At 44.0% G+C, this 18,668-nt stretch overlaps 1 protein-coding gene across 1 annotated transcript; it reads right to left on the reverse strand.

Moving 5' to 3' along the window:
- Nucleotides 1–8,705: 8,705 nt before the first annotated feature.
- Nucleotides 8,706–14,028, reverse strand: LOC147457911 (uncharacterized). Its single transcript, XM_086511721.1, has 10 exons — nucleotides 13,587–14,028; nucleotides 13,244–13,285; nucleotides 12,574–13,165; nucleotides 12,271–12,472; nucleotides 11,859–12,195; nucleotides 11,407–11,772; nucleotides 10,795–10,811; nucleotides 10,066–10,447; nucleotides 9,335–9,570; nucleotides 8,706–9,226 (listed from the first exon to the last, which is right to left on the reverse strand). Exons 1-10 carry the CDS (start codon nucleotides 13,843–13,845, stop codon nucleotides 8,906–8,908), a joined length of 2,754 nt encoding a protein of 917 aa, XP_086367847.1. The 5' UTR covers nucleotides 13,846–14,028; the 3' UTR covers nucleotides 8,706–8,905.
- Between the last annotated feature and the right edge of the window lie 4,640 nt (nucleotides 14,029–18,668).

The following is an 18,668-nucleotide window of genomic DNA, read 5'->3' on the forward strand; positions in this document are numbered from 1 at the left end:
TGTCATAATTTTCAGCCATACATAACGTTTGTACTTGTCATCTTTCACAATTGATACAAAATCTTCCAATCCTTTCTTAACCATACATGCTAACCCTCCTTGTCCTCTTCGTCGCTTGAGATTCTTTGACCACATCAATGAATGTACATTGTAATCCTCCAAGCCGTTAATCCTTTGTGTATCATGCTCCCAAGTTTCAACAAGAAGTACAACATCGGCTTTGCTTGTTAGTTCATCAATGCCAACCCCCGCATTCCATGGGTATCCATTACAATTCCAAAAGCATATTTTCAATTGTGACTCGGTCTCATAGGTCACGCATCCCTATTTGCTTGAGAGACTTTCCTCCTCCTTGGGCACATTTTCTTCATGAGAGATCCTATTGTTTTTATTATTCTTTTCCTCATATGCCTTGCGACGCATATTTTGTTGCTTAATAGTGCGATCTTCACATACAAAACATTTTGTATCCCTCAAATAGATCCAACTATTATCAAGGATAATCTTTCGCTTGGTCTCATCCGGCATGGTGCATACAATTGGCCGTTCTCCTGAGTGAGGAGCTCCTTGCTTTCCCACTCTATGTGCTCCATAGACCATAACTCCGGACATGCCAAAGTGGGTTTTGAAGAAATCTTCAATAGCAATGGCAAGAGAAGGAGGTGTCTCTAACTTCTCTTCGGGAATTCCACGAATAACAATGTTCTTGGAATGTCGCTCCCGTTCCTTCAACTCCTCCACATCCACATTCTCAACATTCTTTGTTTGAACCATAGCTTGCATGAGTGAGGAATTAGAAACCACATTGCTACCACATACATCAGCCCAAGACTTGTTTGTGCATACATTTTTCATGTCGCATACATCCCGGCTCATAGTGTCAAATTTCTCCTCTTTCAATACATGGTCATGCTCTACTTTGCTCATCCGCTCCTTCAAAGCATTCAAGTCCACAAAAGAGCGTTTACATTCCTTGACTTCCTCTTCAAGTTGCATCAAACGTGTTGTTTGCATCTCAAGTGTCCTCTTGAGATTCTCATTCTCAACCACAAGTACCCTTAGTGTGTCATTCTCCATTGCAAGTGCTCGTTAGTCTTCGTCTTGTTTGTTTACGGTCTCTTGCAATGATACCAAGTACGCCATGATCATGGTTTCCGATGTCGTTGGTTGGGTGGTTGTGTTGCTATCTCCACACTTAGGAGATTTTGGATCATTTTTCACAATGGTTGTGGACCTTGTTGAAGAAGAAGAACCCTTGCGAGTGCCGGAAGACATTGTATGTAAAATAGGAGATGAGAATCAATTTTGTTGAACCTGTTCACTTCAGAAATGCTCCTACAGAAATGCCTTCCATAACTCTGAAAATTTCTATCTTTACATCAATGCGTAGAGGACTTCGTGATCTTCGATTGAGGCTATAGATCACCCAAATCGGAGTTCGGATGAAGAAGTTATGATCAAAAGAGTGGATTGCTGTCTACTAGGTCAAAAAATGATTGCGTTTTTTGAGAGAGAGAGAGAGAGAGAGAGAGAGAGAGAGAGAGAGAGAGAGAGAGAGAGAGAGAGATTCTTCTGTGCCTATGGGCTGTCGACAGAGGAGAGAGAGAGAGAGGGTGAGTCAACGAGGGTGAGGGAGAGAGAGGGGAAGTAGCGGGCCAGGGAGAGAGAGCGTGAGGCTGAGGGGAGAAGGGGGTGTGGGTGTGTGTGGGCCGTGTGTAGGTAATGATGACGAGAGAGAGAGAGAGAGAGAGAGAGAGAGAGAGAGAGAGAGAGAGAGAGAGAGAGAGAGAGAGAAAACTTGTCTCGGGCCTGCTGGCTGACTGCTGCATAGAGAGCGTGAGAGAGTGAGAAAGAGTTTAAGAGAGAGAGAGCAGTGGGGAGAGAGGGAGGGAGAGTGGGTGCTGAACGAGGGAGAGAGAGGGGGAAGGTATGGACGAGAGGGGAGTGAGAGAACGAGAGGGGGATGAGAGTGTGTGATGGGGAGAGAGGGGGGAGTGGCATGTCGGCCCACGAGAGGGAGAAAGAGAGAGTATGGACGAGCGGGGTGGGGAGAGACTGTAGTGAGAGTTTGTGTGTATGTGTGTGTGAATAATGAAAGTGAGAAAGGGAAACTCTTGTCCCAAGCATGGGGGCCCGTCTTGGGTTGACGGATGAGAGGGAGAGAGAGAGAGTTCGGGTACATGTGATAATGGAGGAGGGAGTGGTGCCAAAGGAGGGGCGGCCCACTGTGGGCGTATGCATGGGAGGGAAGGGTGTGGCGGGGCGACAGGTTTAAAAATGTTTTTTTTTCCGTTTATTTTATTAGCCCCCCCCCCCGCTAGTGGGGTTGGTTTTTGCAGCCGCGGTTTTGAAAAATGGCCGTCAGTAGCATGCATGAAACTCGGTAGGATTTAGGGGCCTTTGATCCCTCTTGGCTTCAACTCTTCCATAGGTCGCACACACACAGAGTTGTCCTCTCACTGGCCAACTCCAACACACCAAAGTGGCAAACCTTGCAGTGCTCTCGCTAGCTGAATGTAGGCCAACTCCTCCTTTCATAATCAAGGCAGCTCTCACTCCGCTCATGCATGACTACTTTCTCTATTAGTGATATTTTCTCTAATTATATTCCTACTTTACACGCTCTGCTCCCAATTTTGTCCCATCTCCAAGCTCCACATTCCCTTATGGTGGCAACATTGGACAGTGTGGGCTGGTGAGAATGCTCTTCATGATGGCCTCACTTATACAAAGATGTGACTGTCGAGCTGCACTTGATGATCACTCTTGGTGATTACCCCCTCTTCCATGGCACCTATATCATACACTGAGCGGCTTCCCTCGCAGCGTGCCCAGTGCCACCACAATAGTCACGTCCTTTCACAGTTTCACCTGCTAAAGAAACAATGCTCAATCGCCAAGCTGAAGGGACAGGGACATACATGTAGTTGCTAGACACATCCCAAAGGAGCAATTGACTCCTTGAAGCTTGTTATAGAAGAGCTCTAGAAATCCTATGGTTCTGAGATGGATTAAAGTCATAGGGATGTCACCCACTAGCAAGTCGAGCCCCATGCTCAACATCATTAGGGTAGTGTAATAATCATATCTTCGGGTATGTCACCCTCCAATTTGTTGCAGGAGAGATCCAACACCTATGTGGTACTAAGGTCTGCATCATTTTTTAAGAGGTCTCGTCACAAGAATTCATCATTGGAGTTGGGGCGAGAGTTTCTGGTGTTACACCTACAAACTACCCGGTTCTTTACAACCACTGCCTTGGATTTGTCTATTAAAAGCGAACCCTTGACCATGGAGGCAATCTTCGAGCAAGAGGAGCATGGGGAAAATGCATCAGTTGGGACAGAGGAGGCATGGTTCAGGCAAGGCTCAATAGTTGAAGAGACGCAAAGCCAATATTGATGACAATGCCTCTATGCAAGAGAATTCTCCTTTATGCTCACCTTAGCACTCTGGGAGCTCCAAATCCCCCTTGGCATATATCCTTTCTTTTGCAATGCCACACCGTGTCACCTTGCTTCAGAGTGGGCCCACGTTGCTATTGTTGTAATAGCCCATCATCGCATCATAATTGTAGTTACATGAGTTGCTTCTATTGTCGAAGCTGCCGAAACTATGTGTGCCACACCAACGACCTTCAATGAATTTTGGCTCGTGTAGACCCTAAATTGATGACAAAAATGGAGAAACCTGTGGTGGACCAGGCCCTCGCAGCTTCCTGTACACATAGGATTGTGCATTTTTTAGAGACCACAAGCAAAGGAGCAAGAGAGATGGGCTAAGGCTCCAGAGGACTGCAACCCTCCCTGACTCTCTCTCTCTCTCTCTCTCTCTCTCTCTCTCTCTCTCTCTCTCTCTCTCTCTCTCTCTCTCTCTCTCTCTCTCTCTCTCTCTCTCTCTCTCTCTCTCTCTCGTTTTGATCCCTAAATCGACTTCTCTCGGACGGCTCCTTCTAAATATCGGACTCTGAGGGGATGTGGCACACCCCATAGTCCGCCACATGTCGTCAAGCCGGTTGAGGGTTTGAACCAAAATGTGAAGGGGGATGCTCAAACCAAAATGTGATTGAACAAGTAAGGGTTTGAACCCAAGCGCGCACATTCAGAAATGTATGCTCAACCACTAAGCCAAGCCATCACGATGCTAAGCCTTTGACTGATAACAATTATATTTTTTAATGTTTAAACAAGGGGTTTAAATAGGTACATTTCTGAGTGTTTAAACAAGGGGTTTAAACCATTGCGCCCATGGCCCGGGGGGGGGGGGGTGGGTTTATGTATATGGGCGCCCCAGGTTACCGGTAGCGCCACGTATGCATAGAGTCCGATATCTAGATCGGGCCCTCATCGACCTCATCCCCTCATGGCAAGTCGCTCTCCTAACTTGATCACCCTTGTTCCAATGGACGCCAAGCCCACTGCCGTTTATGCCACACTTGCTAAGCTTCAGGTCAAGAAGAACTTCTTCCGATGCCCCCAAAAGCTTTACGATGAAGACCACCTTTGTAAATGGCTTGTACATGACCCCTTCCTCAAGAGCTTCTCAATTGCCCTTGACTATGGAGACCTCACTTATATTATCTTTGGAATGGCGGCCCCTCTTTTCGCCCATATATAGCCCAAGACGCCCATTGCTGTCGAGATCAACAAATAGAAATTTGGTGGAATAAAATAGGGTTTTGATTGGGGCTGCAGACGACTCGTCATCCCCATAATTCTATAAAGTTTATCCTTTGGGAGGTTCCCCTCTAGCTGTTGGTCGCAAAGCTATTGGTTGATTTTGGGCGCGGCGCAGCAAGAGACCAGGCTGGAGGTGGACTGGATAGAGAGACAAGAGGCATGCAGATCGTGACATCGGACAACATGCGAGACCACAGAATCACAAGAAGATTTAGAAATTTTCTCATGTAGGAAAACAAAGTCTTTTTCAATGTTTTTCATACAATGCATAACATCATGAGCTTCTGCTCTAGAGGCACCGCATACCTAGCTAGGTACGATTGGGGACAGGGGACCACGTGCCCCCAATTGTACCTAGCTAGGTATGTGGTGCCTCCCTCACAGAAGCTCATGATGTTGAGATAAGTCACGATGTGGGAATTGTTGTGAGAATTTGTTCAAAACTTCTTGTGAATAGCAATAAGGATGAGAAGGAATCTAGCAAGGCTCAAGGCATGTGGCTCATGGGTGGGGGGAGAGAGAGAGAGAGAGAGAGAGTGCACTGTGTGGGAGTTTGATAAAGTAAGAGAGAGGCTGTCATTTTTTGCGCACCTTCAATAAGAATATTCCTTCTTCTTCTTCTTCTCTCACCTATCTGGGCTCGTGCCCGTCAACCGCCATTCCCTCCTTCGCCCATGTTTAGTGACTTTGGTTGCCCGAAAGTCCTTGCAAGAGCGCAAACTTGCTATGGTTGTAGGAGCTCCATTGTAGAAAGCAACCATAGAGCTTAATGCAGCCATTAGAGATGGTCAAGAAAAACACTTGCTGCTGATGTTCATCAGTTGCTTAGGCAGAGATAGAAATGGGCACGTAGCCAGTCTCTCATGCACAGAGAGAGAGAGAGAGAGAGAGAGAGAGAGAGAGAGAGAGAGAGAGAGAGTTCAATATGACCGCATCTCTGCAAAATATTCAGAATTTCTTGGTCATAGTGGCCAACTTCTCTACTTTATCACTTATTTAATGTAAAAAATCATGATACAACAAACTCCCGGCTCCTGAGTCCTTAAAATGAGTGTCTTCTCTCCAACAATCAATCAAAAATTATGCTTTTTTAATTATTAAATAATCTCTCTTTTTTCATTAGCAAAAAAAAGGAACACATCACTATGGCCTTAGCCCTTTGTGCAAGCCAAAAAATATTCCCTTTTTAATTAGAGAAAAGGGAAACCATCACTAAGGTCTTCCCCCTTTGGAGCAGGCAAAAAAGGCGCATAGATTTGGTGAGAGCCTCCACTAGGATCGGCACAACCCCTAGTTTAACCCTAATGACCTCATGTAGCATTGTGCCTTGCACTTGATCATCCTGGATATCATGGAGGCTAAAGATATCTCCATCGTGCATGTGCGCTGCACACCACAGCTTGCATCGGCTGCTCCTAAATAAGTATAGGAGTTACACGTACTCTATCTCATCATGCCCATATAGAAACATTGGTGCTAATGCTTTCCCCCATTGACTTGTATTGTTAAACACCATGACCTTGGTTATATCAAGGTTCACTAAGAGACCACCATCCTCTACATATGCATGTAGTACACCAAGATGTTTCTGAAGCCTTTTCAGCGAGTCTGCAATAAGCATAGTATCATTTGCATACAATACAAGGGGTATCCAACTTGTGCCTGAGAGAGGGGCTCCTCTGTCTCCTCCTCTTGCAATATAATATCTCATCAATGTACATGCCGAATAGTGTCGGTGAGAGCAAGCATCCTTGTTTTACCCCGATAGTGGAGAATACTGGTCTTGATAAGACCCTCTGATGTGCGCACTATACCCTCTCATGTGTTGATTGTAAGGATGTGATCAAGAGTGGAAAATCCCAGAAACTTGCATACCCTTGTGCTCGAAGACCTTGCCACTCTACCCAACTGCCTAGCTCGTGCTCCAATATGGATGTATACAATTTGGCCAATGTATGACCAATCATGAAAGTGTGATAGTTAGTCAGCAAGGTTGGATCTCCCGATTTGAATATGAGTACAATGTTGTTTGTGCCCCAACTCTTTGGAAATCCCTCACACTGAGCTCTGTTAAACATACAAGCCAAAAGCTTTCCCATCATACCTCTGGGGTGTAAAAGATGCTCAGCCACCAGCCCATCACGGTCTTGTGCTCTTAGTTTGCGAATGGCTTTACAAAACATACTTGCTGTCACAAATGTAGGAGTCTCTGGACAAGGCTTAGGTGGGTCTGACACAAGAGGTTGGCTTGGCAGAGTCTACAAAGTAGCTGTCTACAGAGCATTCTACTGTCACACACATCACATATCCATGCCTAATTTGAGTCTTGACTGAAAAAAAGCTGGTATAGACCTCTGTCAAGCTGATGTAAGAAAGTTCTTTTCTTTCGGCATATTAGACATCGAGAGAGTCTCTAAGCTTCTCTATGTGCAGTAGAACCAAGAGACACCTCCCGCTTTAAGCGGGCTCTCATTTCACGGCATCATCATCGTACCAGCTATTTTGAGGCATGTTCCCAGAACGGACTCTCTGTGTAGGCTCTGAGTGTGGGAAGGCTGTGGTTGTAGTTGTGTGGAGAACCTCAATAAGGTGCTGTGTAATCTGGAAATGGTGTGAGAGGATCATCTTGACAAAGTAACAAGTAGATCTCCCCCTTATATACATGATCCATATGCCTATAGAAATAGTTTCTCAAATATCAAGGGGCTGAGTCTTGAGCTTGATCAATAGTGCTACAGTGCTAAAGCTAAGGCCATATCCACCATCCGGGAAGCACATGCAGCTTGGAGAGAGAGGATATTTGGCAAGGCCATTGAGTATGGAAAGTCCATGTAGAGTGCCCAACTGAAGAAGATACCGCCCATACTCCGTGACTTTCCTTGTATCCTCAGAAGTCCGCTCCATGTCCTCTATCGCTCCTAGGTCAATCTCACGCAGCATCTCCTCCAACAGATAACAACCTGTCCTAGCAATGAAGTCTCTGAGTAAGATGACATCTCCCTCTCTTGAGAACTCCCAAGTATGATCATGCATTGCTCTTGTTCGAAAATGGTGGTAATGATTGAAGCCGAAATGGTGTTAATGATTGAAGCCGACGACAAATGCTTAAGCTGGCTTTTGCCCTTCTTAGCTACTTGAATCCACTTGGTCTGCTTCCTCTACTTGTTTTGGGTCTTTTTTAACATCTCCACCCAAGATGTTGTCTCTACCGTCTTTTTTTCCTCTTTCGCTTGCAAGTGTTGCATGTCCTCCTTGATTTTCGAGAGTTCTTCCACGTCTAAGATGGATTTCTCCTTCCTCTAAGCTTCATTTTGTGTGCATGTCATCCATGTACTTCTTGAGTAAAGTGTCCTCCTCTTCCTCTAAGCTTGATTTTGTGTGCATGCTATCCATGTATTTTTTGAGCAAAGTGTTCTCCTTTGCTTGCTTCTGTTCCTCAGATTTAATGTAGCACATTCCCCTTCTTCCAAATTTGTTATCTTATCGCCTTATCTTAGAGTGGCCTTGCATCTTGCAAAGACATGAGACTTTCTTTCTAGAGGCAAATAGCTTTTCTCTTTTGTGCATTGATAATGAGAGATCAGAAGCCAGATGCTAACTAAACCTTTTAGGGACCTTAACCATTATTTGAGATGGCCACCAGCACCCTACCTCAACTATAGTACACCCCTACATTCTTTTTCTCATTGTTTACTCTTGCAATTTTAGGAGTGTGTTACAAGATGTAAACTGCACAATGAAGCTAGCTAACCTAGAACCAGCTACCCACGATTGATGCGAAAAAAAATTATGCACACAAGAATGCAAATCAACAAAACTATTCTTAGGTTGGTTACACTTGCTTTTGACATTTGGGCCTTTTTGCATCTTTGCTACTTCTAAGTTGTAATCAATTCTACAAGACCTCCATGTGAAAGGATTTTGAGAAGACTTGATACTGTTGAAAACAAGGCCTGGGTGGAAAGGCACTTGAGCCATTTATGAATAGAATTAATTGATGACGGTGAAAAAGGGATACATCTTTCTAGCGTGGGTGCCTTTGATTGAGGAGACAATTGAGGGGTTGATTTGTGTGGGATTTACCCATTCAATTTGTAGACCGAGATTTAGTGCCAGCTGATAGTCTAGCCATAAAATGTTGGACCTCCAATCTGTATGTACATTTTGCTACTGATGAAACCTAGAAAAAATGTAATCGGAGAACAGGAGGTTCTTTCAGCAGAGAGCTACTTGTTGATGGTAGAAACTTTACACATGCACTCTTTACACCTTGGGTGCCTGTACAAACTGCGAGCTCTTGGCCAGAGGAGGACTCTTTTTCCCTCTCTGATCAGTTTCCTCACTTGAATTTCAAATGATCCCCACTCCATGTTAGAGCTTCTAGAAAAAATTGCGGCCAAGCGCCGCCTGTTGGGTCGAATTGTGGGATGGGCACCCCCACCGTGATACATGCGTTGCCCTGCCACTAGACCAGAAAATTGGCTACCGGAGTCTGTCATTGCAAATGCATCAGCTTCGGCAGAAACTATGAAGTCCAAAGCAGCAAGCTGTCATGACCAAAAAGACAAAAATACAAAAATACAAAACGGTTTTAATTTTCATTACTCTCTTGGCAAGATTATATAGACAGCTAAAGAAAATTTCATTTGACCCACTTTGGAGGACCTGCTGAGAAAAGGTCTCATCTCTTCCTCAGACAATAAATCCTCCTTGGTCACCACATTCGGAAAGAGAGAGGTAAGTGCCATCATTCGCGACTGCCCGCCGAAAATGTGGGTCCCTGCCAAGAATATCCATGTTCCTCGCTTGAACCCAAGGGCTGCCAGCATCAAGGCTGCTTCCTCAGGCGTTAGAGGGCACCTCCCTTGCCTCCGTAATTCCACTGCCTTTGCTATTCTATATTTAAAGTTGTTCTCAAATAAATCACACCAGTTGCACTCTACTAAAATTGGATGGGTTTTTGAAAATTTGTTTAAAAACTATTGGACTCAAATATCTTTCAAACAGACCAGAAAACCAACCAACCAATGGGAAGAACACTCCACAGAAATACAATTTTTTTGTATTCCAAATAAAAAGGCCCATTCTAAACACATAGCAGTCTTCCACAATCCATGTTCACCTAGCCAATTCCTTCAGGCTCTTGTTTTGAATAATGCAATAAGTTATAACTAGACTCAAAACAAGCAATCTTGAAATGAGACAGAAGGCTAAATTTCATGAGTTAAAATACGCACGAGGTACACAAATTGTTTTTGAGGTGCATCCCCCGCGGGTAGAATGAACATAGCTTGAAAGCTATTAGCTTCAGAAACGGGTATCATAGAGGATAAGACAAGAATATAGAAGAAAAGGAAAACAAAATAGTAAAAGGATGAAAACTTACTTGCCCTCCTTATAAAGTATTGCAAGCAGTGGAAAATGGATCTTCCTGTACATATCCAATTCGCACTTTTCAGGTTCTCCTCCACCAAAGTCACACATGGAGTGTGCGACCATATCGATCTCAAATCGCAGATGAAGCCCCAAGTACCCATTCTATTCTGGAAATAATTGTCAAAAGCAAGTGCTCTTTGCTTTGGAGCAATGTTGAGATTGCTTTCTTGGGAAATCAGGCTCATATTAGCCTTGTCATGTTTCTTCACTTCAAAAACCATAGGATCCCATCCATCATCCTGCTCTCTCATCCGTGAAATCATAAGCGCTGCAGCATCTTGCAGATCGGGAAGAAAGTTAAGTGCATGGAAATTGCATTTGCATCTCAGCTGCTGCATTCACAGGAGTATACTTTGTCAAGGGGCAAAAAAGATATTTTACACAAACACCAAAGCAAAGTGAACAAGCCCAAAACATTTGAGAGGGCTTTGTGGAGAAAGAAGGTGGAGCACCCCATTCACTTCCAGGTTGTACCTATGATGCCTGCAAGATTTCAGTTTATGCCTTTGGGCTTTTGTGATATTGCAAGTAAAACAAAGGGTTCAATCCCCACTTTTTCTATAATATAAATATATTATATATTTGAGAAATTAATTATTGAAAATCAACAAAGCTGTGATAGAGAACATGCTCTCATGTAGCTTCGAAACAAAAATAGAAATGTAGCAAAACACCTTACTTGTATATGAGATGGAACTGGGTCAAATGCCAGACTGTTGTCGAATCCGTCAAGGTCCAGGGGAGGGGGGCTGCAGATCCCAGCCATACATCTAGGATACATTAAATCAAGGAATGTCACAACCAATCATTGGATGTATGACAAGTCAGCAGGCAGAATGTCAGAGGACACACTGTTACTTGCAGATTTGTCAACTCACCAACATCAAATAATAAATAGACAGCTCAGCAAAGGGAATTTCACCAATGCTCGACACATCAGCAAACAAGAATATGAAGCTCTGCATGACACATCAGCAGAGGGAATTCAACAGAAAATTGACATCTCAGCAGAGCGAATATAACTGTAGCATGACACACAACTTAATAAGAGCTGCTTCACGCGCTAAACAAACAACAGTTTTACAAATTTAAAAGAAGAGGAGTTTCACCACACCTGTAGAATACACTGGCCACCACAGAGAATTACACAAATTCATAATCAACCAAAAGACACATTCATAATTTAACTTGCATATGTAATTTCAGCAGCTGCTATGGTCCATGTGTGTGCCAACTCAACTGCTATTTACACCATTTACACTAATCAAACGCTAGTTATTTTTAGAAGCACCTGGCAGCGTATTCTCCTTTCCCAAGTAAACATTCACAACACAATTATGCATATTACATGATGGAAACATCGAAACTCCAGGCGAACGAGGAACAATCCCAACAGCTCGAGCAGATTCTGGAGGAAGATCTTGCAGTAGCTTTTCGTCAAATGGTATATCATCCCCCAACTTGTAAGACCCAAAGCATATCCCATCTGAACTCTTTAACTTAGATTTGCCACTAGCAACTTTGTCAACAGAATTAGACAAGTGACCACAAGAAATCTTCGACTTAGATTCACCACCAACATTGTTATCAACAGAACCAACTGACAAGAGACCTGCACTTAGCGGGCAAACATCTTCACGTATATCCCTACTAGCACCTGCACACCAAAACAAGAGGAAAACAACTATGAACATTAACAATATCAGTGTTCAAACCCAACTGTAATACAAAACAACACCCCACCTTCGACGTTTTGACAGAAGTTATTAAATTTTTCTTTCAAGACCTGTGGATAAGCTTTTAGCTTTCCTGAATCATCATATGGATGCGATAAAATGTCTTGAGCTGCAGCAATCCTGACCTCACTTGAAAGGTCATACTTCTCATATGAAGTTGCTCGCTTGTGGCCAGTTACTAACATTCCAACATCAGGAGGAACCTGTCCTAGGCTCATCCTAGTCACAGAGGTGCTACGCAGGCTCTTGTTTGAGAAATTACCACCGACCCCAGAACGCTCACAAATGAACTTCACCAAACCACTAAGCACCTTCACTGAAACTCGATTTCTACTGTACCAAGTCTGCATACACAAGCAAAACAGCCAATCGTGAGTCAATTCAATACCATGTACTGCAAGAAGACTTACAAGACCTACCTGAGTTCGAGGACTACTAATCGGCTGCAAAAACACATGTAATAGGTTCTTGTCACCCTCCACAATTGGAGGCATGTGACGCATCAACTGATCGAAGGTATCCAACACATCACTATCACGAACTGTAACTGGAGGTCGAAAGTGCTCTGGCTGGTAATGCATCAGGTCTACTTTATAGTTTTTACTCAAGCGCTCAGAGAAGCTGCAAAGCAATAGAACATAAAACCTTATGAGCTAATAGAAAAAGTACACACAATTTTTTAAAAAACTAAAACGCAGGAGTAGACTTTCACAAGAACCCACCGCACAAAAGGGCCAAGCTCATCAGCACCCCTAGCAAACATAGCTCGTTCCAGCTTGTATAACTCCAACCCACCTCTCACACAAAAGTGTAACATGCAAAAAAAGGCAAACCTAGACTGACAACCACGGCTATGCTGAATATTGAAGTCGATGTCGCGCAAGATCTCTTGTTCCAATGTGATGCCAAGAACTGATGATTTCTTTCGCTCTTTGCATACTCCACGAGCTACCGATCTTCGCATCGCTGAAATCACTGCATTCTGGGTCGATTTGAAAATTGGATTCTTTACTATATCAAAGGGAACTTCAGTTACACCCGTAAGTGCTACCCTCAATTCTTGCTCCTTCTTAATCATCCGGCCAAAACAACGAAGCATGCCCATCAGTGTGTCAGATGGAAACAATGATCCATTTTGCTTGCACACAACAACAAAGAACTGTGACAGCATGTCATTCAACTGACGGAGATCTAGCTTCTCAAGTGGAACCTGACATTCCAAGCCACAAATCTTTCTCCACTCGTCGAACTTCTTTCGAGCCCAATTATCCTTTTGCTTGGTGCTACTTTCCCCCAAACTGACTAGCTCTTCCTCTAACTAACCCCCAGTAACAAGAAAACCAGAATTTTTTCTACCACCGGCACGTAGAGAATGCCCCTTGTTGCCAATACTTCTCTGATCTGGAACACATGCACGCTGGCTGACATCACCTTCTATAAAGAATTCAAAGAGCACCATAGAGGTAAGCTTTTCAAATAAAACCTACATAAGACTACACAACAACTATAGGTATAGTGTCAAGAAAGTCATAATATAAGTGGTAAACCCTATTCTAATATAATGGTGAGCTCTTGCGATTCCAAATTCCCCTGAATTCATTCCTCAAATCTGAGGACAACATAATTACAGGCGCAACAACCCCTAATTGCTAGCAACAGCAATGGAACGAAAAGCAGCTCATAACAGAAAGAAATAAACCTACAGAAAGAAAGCGAAATCAGTGGAAAACCTTACCTCCAGAAATTACATCCAAGCTTCCTACACAAAGGGGAGCAAATCCTGTTGCAGAAATTGGCGCTGAATCTCCTCCACAAAGGAGGTTAGAGCCTCCTCCACAAAGGGTGTCGGGAGCTCTTAAGTCTTGTGCAGAAGTCGCATCACAAGCTCTTGTAGAAAACACATCACAAGTTCCTGTGCAACCTGAATCTATAGATCCATTTTCGCCAACATCAACTGGCAGTAGACAAAACAATGGCACTTCACCCTCTGCCATTTGACTGAGAGAGTTCGAATCAGCCCTCGCCCACCCTTTCGTGCATGCCTTGCCCTCGAACTCTGCTTCCCGCTTCACTCGCACGTCTGGTTAGCTGAAGCCGACACTTTTCCAAAAGGCAAGCCTAAAATTAGTTCATATTTGCCCCCCCTCGCCCTAGACCATTGACGGCCAGGAAAGGACCTCTTGTGTCCTCTCCCCCTAATGCGTGCTCCCACGTGACTCCCGGCTAACGCCGGTCGCCACGAGGTCGCACGCATTACGGGGAAAGGACACAAGAGGTCCTTTCCCTACACCATAAAAATGTACAACACGATCGCGTAAAAGAATCGGTAAGATTTTTTTCAAATAAAAGCTTGGTTTTGCTTCCTCCGATATATTGGTGCCAGTAACCTAGAAACAACTGTTAGCATACGTTTCCCCTACTAAGAAAATGATATCACACTGAAAGTTAGTTTTTTTCTATCCATCCAGATCAAAGTTCGTTTACTACTTAAGACTCAATATGTGTCATATATATGTCTCAACTAAGACATTCATGTCATGCTGAAAATTTTCTTCGATCCATCGAACTTAAATTGCACTTACTAAGCTTCCAACTGCTTCGATATCAATGGATTGCAGCTGTATAGGAAGCTCCTTCATAATTGTGACATCCTCTTTTAAATAGTTGATAAAGTAGTCTTCCTTATAAATGTCCCAAAATTGGCTGTGAAAATTCTCTCTCTCTCTCTCTCTCTCTCTCTCTCTCTCTCTCTCTCTCAAAGTCTCTCAAAGTCATTTGCATACATACAAGGCATTGATTCATAAGAAGAGAAGAAGATGGGAAGTAAAGCAACAACTTTTTCAAGTCCAAGAAAAGGCACATGCATGTGGAAGATTTTGGAGAAACTTGAGGGGCAAGCGGGTTGAGAATTTTGGTAGCTTGAGTGTTGTGGATATGTACACACATTGTAGGCAATTATATGAGCAAGTAAATGCTGAAAAAATGCAATTTTATGGTTCACTCCCATGTATACCATCTTTTTATACTATTGAGGATGTATGCGGTGGGCTTGAAACGTTGGCCACTCTCGCAAAGCGGGAGATCTTCAAGGTATCAAACCGGAGATGATCAAATAGACGGGAGATTTCACCCATGAGTGGATGTGTGATATGTTCGACCTTGCACTTCAACATGGTATGCCTCATGATTGAAGTACTAATTGGGTTAAGCCTTTGCACAACTACCGGACTGTAATGATTGGATCTCTTATTGCAAAGTTGTTTGGGTGCATAATGGAGATGAAATTGAGTGATTGGGCTGAAGAGAATGACCAGCGTGCAAAAGGACAAGTGGGTTTTCGTCGATGCCATAGCACCATAGATCATCTTGTCACGCTTCGTGTTCTCATGGAGGAAAGTCGGTTGAAAGGAAAGCGATTGTATTATTGTTTTGTGGGCTTTAAGAAAGCCTTTGATATGATACCACGTAACATTTGTGGAGAAGGATGGAAGAACTTGAAGTGCCGAGTGAGGAGTGAGTTTATGCTTGCGGTTTCTCGAATCTATGAGAAGGTGATTTGTCAATTGCGCATAGAAAGAAAAATTTCAGAAATTTTTGTAAGCACTATTGGGGTTAAACAAGGATGTCCATTGTCACCAACTCTCTTTGGTCTATGCATCGATCAATTGGAACAAATGGTACTTGACTTTATGCAAGAAGAAGACATTAAAGAGGTCACTATTTGCAATGCGGTAATTATGCTTTTGTTGTATGCGGTTGATGTAGTGCTTCTAGCACACACTTTAGAAGATGCACAAAAGCTTATGGTTGTCCTTGAGAACTTTTGCTTGCATGATGGGTTGATTGTGAATGACTCCCAAACAAAGGTTATGCTTGTGAAAACCAACCATAAGGAGAAGCCATACATTGTGTATAACAATGGGACACTTAAAGTTGTTGAGAGCTTTAAGTAACGTGGCCTTGAGGTTCCGTCCAATCACAAGTGGCATGAATGTGCTATGCGTCGTTTGAAAGCGAGAAATAGAGCATATTATGCATTTGAGAATATGTGTAATGCGGGAAACATCAAGTGTTGGGTTCTCAAGAAGTATCTTTTTGATGCATTGGTGACACCGGTTCTTCTTTATGGAGTTGAAGTGTGGGGCGAGAGCATCTCAAAGTCTACTTGGAAAGAGTTTGAGAATGTCCAAAAGCGTTTTTTTACAAACTTTCTCCAAGTTAAGAATATGCTTTTACTTATTGAGTCAGGATCTCTTCCAATTGAGGTTATGGGCATGGAAAGGGTTGTGGAGTACATGATAAAGATACATCAAAACCCCTCACATCGACTTCCTACAATTGCATGGGAAGCAAGCAAAAAAGTTCAAACGATGCATAAAGCAAGATCTTGAGCACGGCATGGATACAAGACATAAAAAAGTGGTTTGGGAGATGGGATGCATTACACTTGCTACATGATGCTTCAATTGACTCCCAAGTGAATGAAGCTTTTCTACTACACCAATGTATTACGGATTGGGAGAAATTCCGTGGGTTACGGTTTATACATTACACCACCCATATTGCCCCCAACTACAAAACCATGTTCTTTGCTGAAAGAGGAAACCGTACTCACACTTCCATGCTTGATCATATCCCCTTGTTGGGCAATACGCACTATCGCAGCCATTCGGCTTAGCTCCCATTTCCTTCGATGCGAGACAGAGCGTTGGGGCAATGGAGAAGAGTCAAATCGACTGAGCACATTATGCTCACTGCAAGTTCGAGAGTTTGAGTACCAGACACTACTAGAGTGCTCAGCTTTTGGTCACATCTGAACTTGCTTCTCTCACATTTTCAGCCATGACTTAGACCTGCACACTTTCCTCTCCCATCCACAGTATCCATTGCGACTCTCATTAGCACAATTTTGGAGCATCGAGAGTCACTCATCAGCCATACACATACTACATCACATGTAGCTTTGGTCCCATAGGTCATATTTGACCTCCGAGGACAATAATAAAATCTCTCTCTCTCTCTCTCTCTCTCTCTCTCTCTCTCTCTCTCTCTCTCTCTCTCTCTCTCTCTCTCTCTCTCTCTCTCTCTGACTTCAGAGCGCACTTATACGAGAGGTATATTAGTTGATAGAGCCATAGAGCTTGGGAGAGCTCGTCTACAAGGGCAACCACGATGTTGACGGAGGCTCCATCAGAAAATCAGGACTATTGTAGCACGACATGGGAGACGCCCAATACGACTATTTACAGAGGCGGACATTGACGAAGCTCTTTAACGACTGATGAAATACTTTCTCGGACAACGCCCGATGCCAGTCATCCTTGGCCACTGATGATGATGATGAGGATGATGGTTTTAGTCTTTCACTTTACTTCATTTTATTTTTATACCCAAACATTGGATTAGATCGTATCAGTTTGGTCTCATAGGTCATTTTGGCCTTTTGAAGACGTTTAATATAGCATTTCATTTCATTCCTCTGTCTCTCTCTCTCTCTCTCTCTCTCTCTCTCTCTCTCTCTCTCTCTCTCTCTCTCTCTCTCTCTCTCTCTCTCTCTCTCTCTCTCTCTCTCTATGTGTGTGTGTGTGTGTTCCCGACGGCCTCCCTTGGGTGGGGGGTAGCCCTAGGGGGGCCGCAAAGCTCTGCCCCCTCTTTCCCACTTCCAGGCCACGCCTCTTCAAGTTCAACCCGTCCAGGCCTGCACTTGATGACCTGCTGTTTGCAAACGAAGCTTTTGACTTCCTGGAAGGCAAACCTCAAACTCCCGAAGACCTGCAGCCTGCTCTCCAGTCCCCGAATTCTCGGCTTCGTTCGTCTTTGCATTCACTGTGACCCTCAATTTTTCAAGCCAACAAATCGAATAGTGTTGGGGTATAAAGCCCAATGTGGTCGCCCAGGTAAGTGGGCACGCCGCCAGGTATGTACACATATTCTTTTGTAAAAACCTAATAAGAACTCACTATGCTCTACACATTACAGTAGAGCGAGTTCACCATATCGTCGTGCTCTTCTTCTCGCACTCTCTCTCGCGTCGCACTTCCGCTCGTACTCCTTCAACTGGTATCAGAGCTCAGATCGAGGCTCGGGGCAGCACTGCAGGAGGCTAGAGTCACCAGCTCAGATTGGAGTGAAATTCGACAGGCGAAGACACGGCCCCAAATCCTGTGGGATAGCTCGAAGGGCTTGGTGTTCTCAGAATTTCATTCTGAGGTCATCTCGGCCACCGTTCGGCTTCGACAAAGGTCTGCGCAGGCCATTTTCGACTATGTGGTCTCGGCGGGTGCAGATCCAACTCTGCAAATTTGGGGTTTTCGGCCTACGACTGCAGGTGCTGAGGATATCGACACTCCCAGAGTGTTGATTTGTGGCTGTCTACACATCGAAGGACGGCTCACAGTTCTTGGAGGCGTGTCACATACGACAAGGGCCCATCTATACACAGACTGTAGGCGACATCCACTAGTTCATCAGGTAGCTTGTGTTTGCTGCTTGATATTCCAGATTTCATCCTGACATTGCAGGTACTTCCACATGGGATGTATTGTCAGAGATGATGTATGTCTGTTGAGGGTTTGCTGGCTGTGAGTCACGCAGCAAACAACCGCCGCAGCGGTTACAGCATACAGTGGGAAATTTGTGGATGTATGACTTTGTGGGAAGTCTATGTACTGTCAGATTTACTGCAGCCTTTGTTGAGGGTCGAGTGAGGTTTTATTGAGCTGGGGGATTCTCGAATGTTGAGATCCTTTCGGTGATATAGGTCTTCGAGCGATCCCTCGAGCACCCTTAGATAGGCAGCTAGGATGTATTGATTGTG

The sequence above is a fragment of the Adiantum capillus-veneris genome, chromosome 5 (genome assembly GCF_014529385.1).
Source record: "Adiantum capillus-veneris isolate H3 chromosome 5, ASM1452938v2, whole genome shotgun sequence".
Lineage (NCBI taxonomy): Eukaryota > Viridiplantae > Streptophyta > Polypodiopsida > Polypodiales > Pteridaceae > Adiantum > Adiantum capillus-veneris.